The 18,258-nt window shown below is 39.7% G+C and overlaps 1 protein-coding gene across 1 annotated transcript in view; it reads right to left on the reverse strand.

Annotated features, from left to right (window-relative positions):
• Positions 1–17,471, reverse strand: part of ENPP1 (ectonucleotide pyrophosphatase/phosphodiesterase 1) — a 53,000-nt gene extending 35,529 nt beyond the window's left edge. The window contains exons 1-7 of the mRNA XM_009281520.2: positions 17,404–17,471; positions 17,179–17,284; positions 10,571–10,643; positions 8,774–8,890; positions 6,518–6,643; positions 6,290–6,350; positions 898–995 (exon numbers count right to left, since the gene is read on the reverse strand). Of these exons, the coding sequence (XP_009279795.2) occupies positions 898–995; positions 6,290–6,350; positions 6,518–6,643; positions 8,774–8,890; positions 10,571–10,643; positions 17,179–17,284; positions 17,404–17,471 (649 nt within the window). The remainder of the gene's footprint in view (positions 1–897; positions 996–6,289; positions 6,351–6,517; positions 6,644–8,773; positions 8,891–10,570; positions 10,644–17,178; positions 17,285–17,403) is intronic.
• Between the last annotated feature and the right edge of the window lie 787 nt (positions 17,472–18,258).

Consider the following 18,258-nt stretch of genomic DNA (forward strand, 5'->3'; position numbering starts at 1 on the left):
GGAGAAGAGACCGACACCCACCTCGCTACAACCTCCTTTCAGGTAGTTGTAGAGAGCGATGAGGTCTCCCCTCAGCCTCCTTTTCTCCAGGCTAAACAACCCCAGTTCCCTCAGCCGCTCCTCATAGGACTTGTTCTCCAGACCCCTCACCAGTCTCCTTCGTGTCCTTCTCTGGACATGCTCCAGCACCTCAACGTCCTTCTTGTAGTGAGGGGCCCAAAACCGAACACAGTATTCGAAGTGCGGCCTCACCAGTGCCGAGTTACAGGGGCACCATCACCTCCCTACTCCTGCTGGCCACACTAAAGTGCTGGCCACACTGTAAGAAAGTCTAGTGTAGAGGATAAGTTAAATCAGCAACTATAACACATTTTTTCCTTTCGTCTTATAAAGATTATTTAACCAAGAATAACTAAACCACTATCCCTTCTGTGCCAGAAGTACTATATGATCTGGTCCTAATCTCTTCCTTCTCTTCTTTTTCAAGTATAATGAAATGCTTTCTACCTCGCTTTCCATTTTCCAAAGCCATTCCACCTAAATACGAGACAATATGCAGTATAGAATAAAAAGTGTGTTTTCTTCTGTTTTGAAGAAATAAAAATAAAGTAAGCTCACAGCAAATAGCATCCACCTCCTAAATATAGCAAGGGCTACTTAATAATTGTTAAGGTTTCACTGAAAATCCGAAGGGCCCTTTCCTCATGCCCTCCCTCTCTTTGCCCTTCCACGCCTCAAGTTCTCTGTGCACGGTTGTTATATAGGGCAACAGCTTGAATTTCCACGGAAGAGTGAAGATTTAAAAGAGTAAGCATAGCTGCCTCTACAGAAAAAGCAAACCCCATGGATTTTTCAGGTAAGACTTCATGATATTGCTTAGACAAAGAAACTACTCACGTAATTTGCTAATAACAGGTAGAAGTCCACCCCAAGTCTGCAAATATTCTGCTCTGAAGCCATCCAATGAAAACAGTAACACTGGAGACTTGGTAAATCTGAACAAACAGAAATTGAAGTATTAAAAGACAGGCTCTGAGAAATAATTTCCTATCACTTATTTCAAGAAAGTTTCCCCCAAATCGTGGGGATGTTCATTATGGGACTATAAGCCAGGCCAAGGCAGTAAGTCCTCCTAAGCAGGAAGGTTCGCAGGCTGGCACAGTGGTGAGCGGACCACCCGCCCGGTCCCTCTGCTCGTAGGCTGGCATAGCAACCCTGTCCAAATAGGCTGAGGATTGCAGTAGGGCACACACAGGGAAATCATGACAAGGCCCGATTTCACAAAAACCCATAAAATAAAGTACAAGCCAAGATGCTCACATAATCCGTCTGGTGGGTTTGGTACTCCTTGTCTTGAAATCAGTCCCACTGGAGCAACACTCAGCCCCTCCAACCCCCCTCCTCCCACTCAGAGGTAAGAGCAGGGAAAGAGAAAAGGCAATGTGAAGCCATGGCTTTCCTTTATTCACTTTGCTCCTGAGTAACTTGTAGTCTAGCTGAAAAAAAGGAATTTATCTTTTTACAGACAGTGCACAAAACTGTAAGAAAGTCTACTGTAGAGGATATGTTAAATCAGCAACTATAACACATTTTTTCCTTTCGTCTTATAAAGATTATTTAACCAAGAATAACTAAACCACTATCCCTTCTGTGCCAGAAGTACTATCAATCTCCAAACTGAAAAATGTGGCCCTCTGACTGGAACACTGAAACAGTATTTCAGCCTGGAACTTGACAGATAAATTCAGAAACGGATTTCACTGGAACTAGCAAAAATAAATTCTCCGTTCCAGTCTCCACAGGACCTATGTTTTCCAGCCTTGATTTGTTCCCAGCTTCAGCCCTGTTCAAACAATTTATCTCCAACTGTAAGTACTTAAACCATTGCATCACAGACGGGAACAGTCATCAGTAACTTCTTCCTTGAAGAAAAAAAAAATCCTGTGTTTGACCTATAGATATGAGGACATGTGAGACTGCAAAAAGTCACTGCAGTGCAGCAACCACTGAAAATACAGAGTCACATAAAAGAATCTAATATATTTTACATGCCAATTGCAAGCTCGTTTTTCCTTTTTATGTTTACAAATTTTAAAATGAAAATGTTCTTTTAAAAAAGTTTGTTGCACTTTAGTTTCCCAAAATAAAACAGTGAGGATAGAAGACAAATATTATTTATAAAGTGTTGACAATTTCTTTAGTGAGGTACCCCACAAAAAAATCCAAACAGTCATTTACAAGTGAAACATTTATAAGCCTTATTTCAGTCAAACAAACGTGACTATATTAAACTGAAGATTAGTCAGGCAACAAACACACATCTATCCTAAGAAAATTTTAATCAACGATTTGGACAACAGTTCAGCCAAAAGGACTTCCGTTAGTCAGAACCATTACATAGCCTACCATACACCCCGGACAGAATAAGACATTAAGATGTATTTGTAAGATGTGTGTTTGTAGCCTGGTTTTTATTTATATGGTATATTTAATACCATCTTTTGGAAATCTTAGTAGGGGCAGTTAGTTGGGAACAAGAAATGAATGATCTTCAGACATATTGTCCTGGTTTCGGCAGGGATAGAGTTAATTTCTTTTCTAGTAGCTGGTACAGTGTTTTGGATTTAGGATGAGAACAAAGTTGATAAGGCACCGATGTTTTAGTTGTTGCTAGGTAATGCTTACACTAGCCAAGGACTTTTCAGCTTCCCATGTTCTACCAACTGAGAAGGCTGGAGGTGCACAAGAAGCTGGGAGGCGGCACAGCCAAACTGGCCAAAGGGACATTCCATACCATGTGACGTCATGCTCAGTACATAAACTGGGGAAAGCTGGCCGGGGGGGCCGCTGCTCGGGGACTGGCTGGGCATCGGGCGGCAGGTGGTGCCTTTGGCAGAACAGAGCAGGGAAACTTCATGGACTACCTTTGCACATATTACAAGTATTTTTTGCACCACAGATTCTGATCTCTGCAACTTTTGCAAATACCTTCTCCGCTCCCCCACCCCTCCAACAAATTGATTCGCTCCAATGCAGGGGTCTAAAAATCTTCACTGCAAAGTTTTCTGCAATAAAATACAAACTTCGAGGCAAAGACTGTTCAATATTACTTACCGACAAGTCTAACGTAAAAAAAACAAATTTAAAACAACTCCTTAGAAAGGGACTTTACGCAACTGTTTCTGGTTTGGCATTTACAAGTAAGCCAACTGTTAAGTACATGTTTTGGTTGTCTGCAAATCCAGCTACTGACCCCCTCGCACATGTAAAATTAAACTTGGCAAAATAGATCATTGCCACAACTAGGGAGACTGGCCATGTCACTTCTCGTATACTCGACACATGCTGAAACTCACAGTTAGTGATCTGCCCTATGCTCAGGGAAGCAAAGCATGACAGACCACGTTAAACTGCACTCTCTTTGGAACAGCTCCAGTAAAATCCCCAGACAAACCGACCTGAGCTCAGTTCTGAGATATATCAGTGATTTCCATTACTTTTTCCTGTCGGTAGCCAAGGTTACACTTGCTACTTCAAAAATGTGCTACCATGAGCAAGCAAGCCCGGGAGGCTCAAGTTTTGGCCCTGCCAGTGATTCATGCTGGCTGTGTCCAAACAGTACGACAAGGGTGTTTCACAGCTCTTGGATAAATATGTATGCCACAGTCACATCCTGACTCCAAACTGAAGGAAATGCAGTGGTAATTATCCCCTCCTATAAACTGGCTTCTATGGAAACATAATGCAGGCAACACAGGCTTGCTGTGGTCTAGCAGGTTCATCAGTCCGGATGATCAAGAGCCCAGAACTGCGGACCACACTGCCAAGCAGACCTGCCTCACCACAGGCAAGTTAGACCACAATTAAAGGAAAAAAATAGAAGAAAAGGAAAAAAAAAGAAAAGAAAGTCCTCTTGAAAAGCTAAACATACTACACAGAAAACTTCCTATCCCCCACACACACATACACTACTGCCTATATACAGCCATAAAGCATCGGAAGCAAAGCTTTCTTTTCCACTAAATGTACGTAAAGCCTCAACAGGAGGCATAATAGCAATCTCCAAATATACAGGAGAGATCTGCAGAGAGGAAAGAAATCAGCTGCTCTTCCACCTCAGTGAAGATAGAACAAATAGTAATAGGCTTAAAGTACAGCAAAATGTACTAAGACATCAGGAAAACCATCTAGCTAAGCACTAAGATAAATTGCTTAAGTAGGTTTGAATTCTCAGCGTATTATTTCATCCCTAGAACAGTGGGAAGGACTAGATTACTCCTGAAATCTTATAGCCTGTTAACTTTATAATCCTATTAAATAACACAGAACCTAGTCTTGGAAAGACTTAAGTGTGCACTTAATTTTAAACATTCGATCAGTCTCATTGAAATCAGTGGGATTTCTCAGATTAAGCACCTCATTGAACACTGCATTGTCTTTTGTCTATTCTGCACCACAAAAGCAAACCTGACTAAAACCAAAACAGAATAAAAACAGCAATTTGAACCCACAAAACATGCTGTATTAATATGCACAGAATCAGAATTGATATTCTGAGGCCTCAAAATGAGCACTGAGCTAAAATCACCTGCACTCCTGCCTACCCCACCACAGGAAGAAGTGGATTGCTTACAGAGTTGTTAGTTTTGGGAGAGGCTTGTGTGCTAATAGTCTGAGATGATCCTCAGTCAACACTGTTTGATTCAACCTTGACCACACATAACCCTTTCCTGGACTGGGTTTTATTGCAACATTTCTGGTTTTGCCAGGATTAAAACAATTTTAATAGAGTAACTACGCATTCCTTTCATGCGATGAACAGAAAAAAAACCCCAAAACCCTAAAAATAAGTTAGCCAACAGGAGTTGCCCTACAGCATTTACGCCATTAACTTTGACTGCGGACGTGCACAAGGCTCTTGTTTGTTTATCCACCCCTTGGGGGTAACGCTCCCTAGTCTTGCCTTAGGGAAATGGGCATCCTAGAGTCAGTTCCCAGCACACAGTCCTGAACAGCCCTTGACCTTAGAACAGGAGTTAATGACAACAGCTTCCAGAACCGCCTGGCGACCACCCTCCTACATGGGAGCTTATCAGGGACTTGGACTCCAAGCTGGACAGAAGCTCCAGTTTCTGTCTTGAAGAAGGTTCTGAAGTGTCAGTGTTTGTTATTGCTCTGAATCAGAATGAAAAGTGCTCGTTTGGTATAAAAATATTCCAAAAGGAAATATATTGTTTGACAACATTATAACTCCAATGAATAAATATAGCACGATTTAAATATCTTAACATAAGTAAAAAAAAGTAATGACATAAAAACAAAATGAAGTGTTTTTACTTTACTAAAAATATCCCCAGCACACCATAATTTCAAAATCATAAAAATGAAAATAGTTTTGATTTTTTTGACACTTTTCAGACAAGAACATAACTGAACTCAACTCATTCAACAAACTATTTTCCAGTGGAACACTTTTCAATCAAGAATGTTTAAGTCACTTCTATTAATAATTTATACATGCAATCATAGTTTGCAGTCAACTTTAGCTTTAAAATTAATTTGAAGATCCCACAGCAAAAACATTACAAGAAATGCAGACTTTTTTCCTGGCTGGGAACTTTGCTGTACTATTTGAGCCTGAGTGCTGATGCCATAAACTAGATGAGTCATTTCTCACAGTGTACACATAACTTGCAGGAGCGGGCCCAATGCAGAGCTGAGCCAGAGAATACAAGGATCCCATAGCATTTTACACCTTTTAAAGAAAGTAGCTCAGAGAGCTTGCAAATAACGCTGTCCCGCTGCTGGTGAAATTGGGATAGTGATCTGCCCACATTTTGCAGCTCTGGGGCTGGAACAGGCAAGTAAGTGGAAAGGTCTTTAGAAGTGACCTGGGAGAGAGGCAGTCTTAGGAGTCTGAGACTGCTGGGTGGGTCCCAAAATATTCGGGACAGCAGGTATTGGAGCACATGTAGGACAATAATGAGGCTGGCACAAGGCAGAGCTGCCCAGAGCGCACACATCTGTGAGAGAGAGCAGGGTTCAGGAATAGGCGTATCTTGCAAGTCAAGCAAGTGCTGGGATATGAGGGCTGCTAGGATAGAACAACCTGATCTGTTCGTAAGCGCTACCAAATGCTGGCTGAACAGGTATCCTTCTCTGTCTGGCAGCTGCTCTTACTGTGGATAAAAAGGGCAAGCAGGTCCAAGGAAGGCACAGTAGGAAAAATAAATCTCAAGAATGAAACGTAAGCAAAGAGCAGAGCTATGCAAATATACAATATCCTCACCCTTTTGGACACTGAGGTTCAGTAATGTCCTCACACTCTTCTTCAACCCAGCTTGCCTCTCCTTAAAACAAATGAGTGCAATTTATTTTTTAAGACAGTACATTCTTATTGATAAATGCAAGTTTTTTCATTTTATTGGATGCTTTTAAAATTATATTATGTCCTTGCTCCTTTCATACAAATATGGGTACATATAAGAGAGTGTAGGAATTTGTTCAGGATATTTACCTTTACAGACAGCATGGTAATTGACACAGCAATCTTTATTTTCCACACAATCATCTGAACAGGAACAATGATATTCTGGTCGCCTCTTCTCTCCACACCTGAATTTATTGCAGATCCATATATGGGCTAAAAAACAGACAAGAGAGAAGGACCGCACAGTGATTAATACCACTGTAAGTGGAGAATTACTAAACTGAGTGTTAAGTTCTGTCTTAAATGCGTACTCACTGAAAAACAGTTCAGAAGAGGTCAACAGAAAGAATCCTTTTTACAGACCTCCTTAAATATGGTAATTTATGTGTGTTTAATCTGGTAGATGCATACTATAAAGAAGCTCCCAAACAACTCCCCCTGAAAAACCCCAAACTTGAGTCCGAGTTTGGAATGCCTAGAAAACACTGAGCAGCAGCAACTTATTCTGACTTACAGTGAAGTCGCAATAGATTTTACCAGTCACCATCAAGCACTCCAGCTTCTTTCAGCACCTCTTAGGCATAGGCATAACTCTGCCACTATTTGAGACTATATACATAAGCTCACAGGAGGACCTACTGACTTCAGCTTCCTTGCTGGTTTTAGTAGGGTTTTTTTTCCTGAATCATATTGATTTATTCTGAACGGAATATTCCAACACATTATATCATTTGAAGATGATAATTTTGTTATCAGTTGTAAACACAAGTAGATCCTTTGCAGTCAGTGAGTGAGGATTAACATGAATGAATTTACCAACTGAGTGAATACCTAAGTGAAGGTCTTAACAGAGACACAGAAGCCAAATCTACATGTTTGAGTAGAGGAGAGTCAGTACCCGATCTTCATACACGACTAGCAATTAGAAATCCCTAAAAGTATTCCCAGGAGGTTAATCTCACTTTCAGGAATACTGAACTTCAGTAACTCCACCAGTGTCAGTAGATCTTCACTTCTGTGAGAGAGAGAAGAATCTATTATGGTTCTAGTTACCTGATACTATTTGGAAATTAGAATTTGATTCTCCACTGATGTTAAGGCTAATTAATTTAAAAAAAACAAACCACCACCAAGCAATGAATTCCCATTCTTAGTGCTAAGACAGACTCTTCAGTTTGCTTTTAAAGAATGCTTTAAACTGAGGGAGAGTGGTGTAATGAAAAAAAAGCAGAGAGTAAATCCCATGCAACTGTTCTATAAGCAAAAAGCTTTATGCAATTTCGAGGACCTTTCAATAATAGTCAGCTGAAGCAGGGATCTGAGCTCAGTTTAATCATTTGGTTTTAAAAGTCAGCATTGGAATTTTTCATTTCTGGGTGAGACTTTGATAAATTTTACAAATACACAAAAAGGAGCGAGAAGAAAAACAGTTAACTGAAAAGAATGCTGCATATGAAGCATTAAGGCAAAACGGTTCTGTCCTTAGTACTACCTGCACTAACATCCTTCCCTGTAAAATTTCTCTGTGGTACTTTTCACACCTTTGCCTGACCAACCTTTGCTTTCTGGCAAATCATGAGAACTGCTTCTCACTTCGCAATCATTCTCCACCAGTGCAATCCGTTTTGTCATCCTGCCTTGTCCCAAAGGCCAGCACGTGACCCTTGCTTCACACTTAAGCTGGGGAGCAACAGGGCAGGAGGCCTGAGTAGGGAGAGACGGCAGCTTTCACACAGCTGCTCTGTCCTTCCCCTCTTTCACGTGGGCAATGACAGAAAGATACAATATGCAGAATGCACTCCTATTCCTGGCTTGCCTGAGAACGTGGGAGCTGTCCTGATGCTAAGGACAATGCACATCACTGTTCTCTCACTCCCGGACAGAGAACAAAAGGCTGGCTGAGACCTCAAGTTGCAGTTGTTCCTCCTCTTTCCAAGGGGGAGGGCGGCAGCACAGTCCCTCGCAGCCTCTCTCCCCACAGGAGCTATGGGAAAGCCAGCCTACTGGCTGTGTCAGCTCCTATGCAGTCCAGCTGGGTGAAGTACAAGCTTTGTTTGTGTAAAACAACAGCTGCACCAGAGCCCTGATGTTTCCACAGGAGTCCCCAGTACCGCCATCACCACTGCAACTCCACCCATGGTTGCAACGGAGGGGACACAAAGAGGGGGAGACCACTGGCAGCAGAACCACCCTGCTGTTGAGCAGCCCATCTCTTGCACTCGCAGCGCATCTGAAAGAAGTCAGGGGTTACGGCCACCTGACCACAACAGTGTTCACATACGCAGAGCTGTCCCGCGTCACAGAATTGGAGAGTTTGCCCCCACAGCTTTTTTCCATCCTTACCTGGTTGTATACATGTTTCCTGGTAATCTAAGCAGCAGTTTCCAAGCTTGGCACAATCTCTATCACAACGGCAGCTTCCAAAGGTCCTTTCAAAGCAACGACCTTTGCAGGTTTTCACTGTAATATTGGATAGTGTTAGATGTCAGTGGCTGAGCCCAAATCAGTCAACATGCAAAAGAAATGAAAAGGTCAGCATGTGGAATGACACAGCTGGTCATTCCACAATGTACAGGATGGCTGCAAAAACAGTGACAGCCAAAGGAAAAGGAAAGTCTTGATCCAACTAAATGTTTATTTTCTCTTATTGAGCAAAAATATTTTTTCATCATATTGAACAAAGGGTTCTGTTCCATTTTAGCAGGAACATGGTGTTTCATTAGTGGCAGAAACGAGTGAAACAAAAAGACTGCAATTCTAGTTGTGACTGTCCCTGCTCTTCCGTATCACCAGAAGACACAAGTACAGTCATTCAGAATATGGAAGATCTCTATCAGAGGAAATCCGAACCTAGGTTTTCAATAAGGGTGCCCTAAACAGTGAAACTTTTTTGCAGAGAACACGGATCTTAATTTTCGCATCTGACAGTGTTCCACTTTCTATAAATAATTAAACATTAATTAGAATCTAGACTGCATTGGCTATGCTTGCAACTCTCCCATGCTCATGCTCTGTTTGAATGACTGTCTTCATACAAATCAGAGGAGCTGAAGAAGCCCCAGTTCTGCATCCCGCTGTACCATGGTTAAGGTACTATCTCAAGACACAGGAAGGGCTGTTCCAAACCAGACACAGGAGATAGGAACTTGAGTGTAGTGCTCACTGGCTTAATTTTTGTTCAGTTTTAATGTAAAAAAAAAAAAGGCATAGCATTCTTCCACTAGACTGGGGTTGCCTGGGAAAAAAAAAAGAAACTGGTGACGTGAAGCATTAACAACACTTAAGTAGCTGGTCAGTCTCTTTCATCCCGTGCAATCACCAGAAGGGAATGAGGTGAATCCTTCATTCATTTGGCTCCTCTTCTCAAAAATCTTGAGGTATGTGATATTAGGAAAATGAGATAATAATGAGCCAATATGGCAAAATTGTAATAAAATGAGAAAAAACCTAAACAGGTTCTAGTAGGAAATTAATAATCTAAATTCTAGTTAAAAATTGTTGCAGGACTGTTTGTTAAACAGATCAACTTTGAAATTATTCTAGATAGTTGTTCCCAAAGTGAAGTTTGATTTCTTAAAATATCTTTCGTAACCTTCTACCTGAAGAAACTTCACCATTGAAAAAACCACATATTTTTCAGGACAGAAAACAGCCAGAGGAATTCCACAAGGAACATTTTCAGACTACAATTCTAACCAGTAAAAAAAATAACTTTTTTTTCCCCCCCATAATTGACTGGAAAAGATGAAAAACAAATGTTCCAGGACAACATGAAATAGAAATTGTTGGGGTTTTATTTTTTTGTTTTTTGTTTTTTGTTTTTTTATAGTGAACTGAGAAAAGCCAGCCATGTGACATCACCACAGTGCCAGTTAGGATACATGGAAGCTGCCAGACCAGACACTGAGTGCCAGGATCAGTTTACCTCTCAAGTGAGTACACGCAAGTACTGAGTACACCTAAGGTTTTATTTCCCGGTATTTTCATTCCCCTTTAACTGAAACTATTTCAGGCAATGCATCCAATTCTCTTCCTGCAGCAAGAAAAGGTAGCATTCCGAAAACATCAAAATTCATTTACAAAAAGGAAAAAAAAAGTAATTGCTTAGAAATATTGCTAAATAAAAGGCATATTAGTTACCATCTTTTGAACAGCTAGGCTTCAGGCCAAAGATACATCCTAGGATTGTCGTTAACATGCAGACACAGAGTACCTGTGGGACAGGAAGGAAAAGAAAGTAGTCTTAAATAACCACTGAGCAGTTTTGAAAGCCCTCATTTTCTCTATAATGCTATAGAATTGTACTGAAATTGATAAACATGCAGATTAGGAGGCTGATTTCACTGCTTTCACAAGCAGTTTTTACTCACAGAAGTAGTTATTTTGTTTGCAATTAGTTACTGGTGCGTGAACATGAATATCATCAAGACTGGGCCTGTGTATTTCATTTCTTATCAAGTTATTTAATGTAGACATTATGATATATTTCTTTCTTACGAGTAAAACATTGATATATGTGTCACAATAAATATCTTAATTTTATAGAAAACATTCTTTGCTCCACTTCTTCCTTCCTCCTAGGTTGTTCTAAGAAGGTGAAGTGAAGTTTTGCCATTGACCACAGACTACAAACAGAAGGTATGGCCCTTAAGTGATACCTATAATTTTCTTAGGCAGGAAAAATCTTTTCCCACTTCCTAGTATCTAGTTCATACTGGATGTTGATCCATACCATGGTAAGCAACTGTGGGATATCACATTAGACCAACCACAGTGTCTTACACTGACCAGAAACTATGGCCATGTTTATTTTGGATTCTGAACATATTAAAGTTATCAAATAAGCACCATATTGTCTTTGCCCAGCATTTTAGGGCAAGATCTAATGCCTACTGAAACACAGGGAAAGATTCCTTTTAACCTCATTAAGTATTAGATTTGGTTCAAACTCTTTAGGAAAAGTGTCTATATTATCATTGCATATACAGTAATTAAAGAATCCAGGAAAGCCAACAATGCACTTATGACCGCTATTCTATTCAAGTGTAGAATGTAATAAGGTAGTTTGCCAAAAGTCCTGAAAGAGAAAGCACTTTAATAATGCAGACTTTCTTATTCAGAAGTATTTGGGGAGGTATGGGTAGGAGAGAATGTACATGTCACCTTTCCGGTCATTGCTTTCAAGCAATACTTCAGTAAATTTACATACACGCCTACACAAAGTCTCTCCCTTTTTTCCTCCTCCCCCATCAGCAAAAGCTGCTGAGTCAGTCTTTTGAGCATGATGCCTGAATCATGTTGTGATGTGGCAAAAACTCATCCCATTTTAAAATACACCTAATTATTTCTCAAGCTTATTTCTTTAAAGACTGTGAACACTTGAGTGAGTAAAAACTGTGTGTTGTTTTTAACAAATATACAGTTCACTATACAATTTTCTTCACTAAGCAGTTAATAAAGACAGTAAGAAAGCAATTGCTGGAATGCGCAGCATTGAAATTCAGCTATTACTCTGGATTTGTGAAGTGCAAATTATCATAAACCACATTAATCAGTATCAAAAATATTACATATATAGCATTCATGAAAAAAAGGGAATTATAGACTGGACCTGATGAAACTTTGGCCTAGAATTCTGAACCAGGCAAGTCTGGGATCTTAGATTATTCAACACAAAGTCTAGCAGAGAAATAAGTACTTTTTGAGTTCAAATCTATCTTTGAATTGACAGGGAAAGAACTGTCATAAAAAAGAAAAAACTGTCAATAAAAGAATGAGGAAAAAAAAATCTGGTGTTATCAATGCACCCAGATACACTACAACTGATAGAAAGGTGCAAGTCTCCATTAACCCAACTGTCGAGAATGAACACAACTGCAGAGCTCTGCACTTGCCTTTTTTTTTTTTTTTTTTTTTTTAAACCAGCATACTAACATGTGCAACATTTTCTGTTAAGTCAGTGTCAACAGTATTTTATCTTTCATGTAAACTGTTCCGGACCTTTGAAATCTTCCATATGAAATATCACCTAGATAAGAGCACGTGCACAACTAGGTAGGTAGTATGTCAGATGCAAGATGTCAAAGCCCAGCAAAATCAGTGGAGAGAGCAAAACCTGTTATTGTCCCTTTAACTTACGTATTATTATTTGGAAATTACAAATTGATTCATTTGTTTTTAAAAAGCCAACCTGAGAACATTTTATTTCAGGGTGACGATATATTGCTTCTCTACTCCCACCAGGCCCTGCTACTAAGATCAAAGAGTAGAATGTCCTCTGATGCGTAACCACAAACACACTTTAAAAGAAACAAAACCCACATCTACTCTATCTGCAAGAGCTTTATTCCTGTATCTTCAAATAGCTGCATGACCTATGGGACTTATGCCACCTAAGGCATCCTCGAAATGAAAACACATTGCAGTGCCACTAAATGGACTATTAATATTCCCTTATGGAGCTTCAGGGTAGGTAATATGCATTTTTAAAAACGAGGAATTTAATTGTGACACCAAGTTAATGTAAAAATAAAATCTAAATAAAATCCACTGCAAAGTGGTAGCGTTATACTTCCCAACTAAAATTGGTAAATCCTCACAAATATTCCCTGAGATTTTGGCACCAAATGTTACAGAAATCACAGTTTTGTATTGTATTCCAGATTTTCAGTTTTACACTTCCATGAACATAATTAATTCCAGCAAGCAAAAACATGAAAGGATTATGTTCACTGAGGCATATGAATGTTCTTTTGGGTAGGAAATACTACAAAATGGTAATGCTACTTGATGTAATAGTGCAACTTGTGTTTCCTGCAGGCAGTACTCTTGAAACCTCATCGTGTCACAAACTACAGCATACCACAAGCGCTCTCTGTGTCTCTACTACAAATCAGTTCTGCTCTCAAATTTCTTATATACACACAAGGGAAAATATGGTCCAGGTCCTTACCTGGTATACTATGTCCATCTATAATAAATGAAGATCTGGGAACTTCTATTGACTCATTACATTCAAGCCTTTCCTTTCTTAACATTAGTCCCACTAGCTTAAATTTTACTCTTAAAAATATTTTACTGCAAAATACTAAAGCTTCCCTCCCCCCCCCCTTTTTTTTTCTTTCTTTCTTCAACGTTTGATAATGAAGCTTCATAAAAATGGTAAGCTTAGAGGTAAAGCATTTGACAATGTTCCGGGGCAGCCAACTCTAATCTAGTGGGCTATACCATGTAATTGCAGCTTAGTGTCTAAGGCTTTAAATCAAAGTTTTATCTTGAGCCTGAATGACTTCAGTCACGTGGATATCATCCACGCAAATGGCACGAATGTTCTGCTGGAACAATGTGGAGCAACTAATACTGGCCAACAGCAGCAGTAGTCCTGACTAGGCAGAGCAAGAGGTGCTACACTAGTAGTTGACGTATTGTCAGTGGAAAGCCTTTAACATTATCAGCTCTGCAGACGATGAGGAATAATCAAGCTAGCTTTAAAGGTCACCCAGGTACAGAAAGTCATCTTACTGCTGCAGCCCAAATGTGGATTAATTTACTTTGCTTCTTGTTATACAGGACCTCGCCACAGCAGGTAGGTTACTAATATTACCTGAACTATTTTGTATACAGGTAGCTCAGGTTTGGGATGCTGCAGTCTGCTGTGTAAAGTTTATATATTTTTTTTAATCTATATAAAGACAAGTAGCTGCACATGTAGTTTAAGGTTTACTATCAAGAACCTCATTAGAACCCTGCAGCATCCTGCTGCAAGCACCAGACTCAAATCTCTAGCTACTACCACACTGTCAACCTAAAGCCTGCCTTCAAGGTTTAGTCTGTCTTTTTAAACAAAAGGCAAAAAATCTTACCTGTTCTCTCCCCCCCCCCCGACATTCTTCCCCTCAAAAGAGAAAGCAAGAATTGAGAAAAAGGTGCAATTAAGAAAGAATATGGGAATCCAACGTTTAGTAGGAAGGCAAATTAAAGAACCCGGCCTGTCATACACAAAAGTAGCACATGAACTTTTTATGGTCTGTAACTTGAGAGATTGCTAGGACAAAACGTCAGATTTTGTTTTAATATAATATCTGAGAAAAGTTTTTTAAAACCAACACAGTAACAACTGCAGAGAAGAAAGTGTCCTTATTTGGTTTAAAAATATTTTTTAGAAAGTTTGTTTTGGAATCAAAAAACATTGTCATCTAGGGATGAATCTCTGTCCCATCACTGCTTCCTTTATGTGGGAGGAAGCAATAAAAGCTTTACTTTGTAAACATTATAGTGGTTGAGAATAGGTGGTTGAGTGTCTGGAAAACTGCAATCCCAAAAACATTTCAAAAGCCTTTTATTTTGAGCTGGGCAGATGGGAATATGATAACATGGTTAGAGAGCAGAATCATTTCTGTCACTCATCTCTAGAACTGCAGCTGAAGAGAATTTCTCAGCAGTGATTTCGGGGAGCTGGTGGAAGGGCCACAGAGCCAGCAAGCGCACAGGCTGCAGACACCGCATCCCAAAGAGATTGGTCAACTGCACAGGTCTCGGTGACATACAGAGAAATCTCTCACCAGCCTTAGCTACTGTCACCTTTCCTCTGCTACCGTATTTTACTCTTCCCTTTACACAGTCAAGGCTACTGTCCCCTTTCTCTTCACTCTTCCGTAGCTCCGTCCATCTCCCCTGCTCCCCTTCTACTTTTCTGTCCTACGCTTTCTTTGGCAAAGAATGCATTGATATTTCTTTTAAGGAATAATCATTCTGAATTAAGTTTCTTTCTGTGTTGATCTTCCTCACTCCTTGCCTACCATGTACTCAGTTGCTTGCCATCTTCCTTTTTTCATCCCTGGTGTTCCATGGCCAACAAAACTTGTCACTCCAAGGTTTAAGGCACATCCATTAAGAACTACGCAATTAACAAAGAAGCAATGCAAAGTAGTGGTTTTCCATTCTAATCTCCATGATTGACTCTCACAGTTGTGTCATGTCTACCCATGAAGGGAGAACGTCTAGACTGGGTCTGTAATGCCAGTATTACAAAAACTCTCGGAATTTTCTAAAACCACTGGGATCCATGAAGGGCATACTATATTTTCACTGTTTTGTGCACCTAGAATAGATGACTAATGACCTGGACCTTAACACTGAAATATCTTTGAGAAAGAATTTAATCTGCAAAAGTAAAGAACACAGTAATAAATAATGATTTTCAACTCAGAACAGAGTCACCTTCTGTCTTTAAAAGGGCATTGTTAAAAATGCAGAAAGCATACTGTACAGAGAAAAAAAAACCTTATCTACACATGCCAGGGGCAGTGGAACACTTACTCATGCTTATAAAAGTTATTTTTAAACAGGCATAACCCTCCAACAGCTCAGTTTTATTCAAAAGCAGGGGATACTTAATAAAGTTTACTAAACTGAAAGGAGGTGGATACTTCACTCACACCAGCACAGCTACATAGCTAAATAAATCACCTAAAAAAAAAATCAGCACTGAAACAAGTGCACCACCTCCTTCTTGCACCACTCATCTCTTCTTTCCACATTTGTAAATACTTTTATGCTCTTCAAAGACTTGTTTCTGTTGATCCACATTCCACACCTAGAGCCCATGAGGAGGAGGAGAGCCACTGAGGCTCTCAGGTCCTGGTTGTCCTGAAACACTGAAAGTGACTGAATAATCCTGAAGTGGATGGGAAAGCTGGAGCTTACACAAAAAGGAAGATTTACTCTAAAAACGTGTAAGCATTATTGTTTTTCTTCTCAAACTAGCATGCAGAACGTCTACTCGCACTGTTTCTATTGAATGTTCTCAAGACTTATTACATACTATTGCAACCTAAGGTCATTCAAAGGACAAGAATGTTTTAAAGGTAGCTCGAGCCACTGTAAGATATTATAAAAAGCCTTTACAGAGCTTACCAAAGAGTGGTAACTGTTCATTCAGCAGGGAATTATCAGCAGAAGACATTATCGTACTATAGCTCTCTAAACACCTTCCAAAACTATTCAAGCATCTGGTTTTTAACAAGAAAGAGACAAAAAGATAGAACAGAGTTAGCATCCGTCAGCTAGGATCTAAAATATTTGTCTTATTTGTTGCTTGTCCAACTGTCTAGGCCTTAACACATGAGCTGTTATCAAAGCACATACATTTCACCCCTGGCTGTTTTGTTTTTCAATGCATTTTACACCATGGGAAAATTTAGAGATAAACTAAAGTGCAACTATATGCTAGCCAAAAAGAAGAGGAAATACAACTTCTGGTTAAATTCCCAGAAAAGAGATAGCAGCTGACTGCTATTTAATCAGCAGGTAGGTTTTTGTAAAAACCTAAAGACAAACAGGTCTGAAAACTGGTCTTGATTTATCAGAGAAAAAAGGTAAATATTGTACTTTCAAACACAAGTCTCTTATTTAGCACAGCAGACTATGAACACAGAACAAAGACCACCACATGCCATCTGCTTTAGCGGCAACTGCGTATGGATGCATGGTTACATAGAAGGAGAAGAAACTGTCAGTATGATGCCAACTCAAAACTGTTGTCCGAACAAGCTGCACTTGACCCATGAATAAAAGCAAAACTGGAGAAGAAAATATGGCCTTGAGCCATCTTCATGGCTCTTCCTATTCCAAAAAACCCCTTTTCAAGAATAAAGCTAAAGCCGTTCCGATTTATAGCACTGTCATGTGAGTTGTAACAAGAACAGTGTAAAAAGGGGTCTGCTTCTATCGGGTACTGACAATACTACCGAATATACCAAGCAAACCCATATGCGCCTCCGTTTTTCCACGGCAGATGCTGTTGCTACTGCCACCATGACAGCAACATTAGGCTGAGCAGGAAGACACAGCGACCTTAAAGAGCAAGTGAAGAAATCCTATAAAACACTGTAAGAATGTAAGGAGTGTCAAAAATTGCAGATCCACCAAGGGGTACAGGAAGACAGGACAAACAAGGTTCCAAAGCTATTCACTGTGGGTCTTCACTAAGCACACCGGTATCGATCACAGGCACACCTTTAGTCCTGACTCCTTTGGCCATTTTCTCAAAACAGAGGACAGGGCTGACAAAGAGACCATTATTTACCTCTGCACCCTTTGAATATAGCCCCTCAAAAAACAAAAGGCAGACTTTCAAATTTTGATGCTTCACAACATGGAAACATCGTATTTCAGCCAGAAGAGGACTCAAGAACTGGCCCACTTGATCATGCCAGAGGTGAAAAGCACAATGGAAGATAAATGGCTGGGTTTGATTATTGACTTTTGTGTAAGCAGCTGTAACAACATTATACTTTTTGCTATTCTATGAACAATAAACAAACAAAAAACCTTTAACACAAACTTGTGCCCAAATACTACCACACATTAAAAGGCATTTATATAGGTTGATTTGCCTATATGCCATCACACAACAGAAGGACAAGGTTCATGCTCACTTGAGTTTCTCCAGTAATGCCAATATTTCATCTTTTCTCATTACTTCCCTTTTCTCCTTAGCCAACTTATTCAGAGTTGAACAGTTAAACAATAGCCTATTTGCCAAAAGTCCTTACTTGTACTTTCCTTTGCCCTCCACCACATTCCATTTACAATAAAATCCACTGATGTCTTATAGGTACCCTTAAAGGAAACTTTTTATACAGCTGACCTGGGCAATACCTGTGCAGAAAAGGAAAGTATTTTTTGCTTTTCAGTGCAGAAAGTAATTTTTTACGTTGTTTTGCTATATTTCCTATCCTATTTTCAAAATACCATTCCAATATTGATCGTTATAAAACAGCTTCTCTGAAAATCATATATACTACTGTTTCATTCAAACAGGATAC

The sequence above is a fragment of the Aptenodytes forsteri genome, unplaced genomic scaffold (assembly GCF_000699145.1).
Source record: "Aptenodytes forsteri isolate BGI_AS27 unplaced genomic scaffold, ASM69914v1 Scaffold82, whole genome shotgun sequence".
In the NCBI taxonomy this organism is placed as follows: domain Eukaryota; kingdom Metazoa; phylum Chordata; class Aves; order Sphenisciformes; family Spheniscidae; genus Aptenodytes; species Aptenodytes forsteri.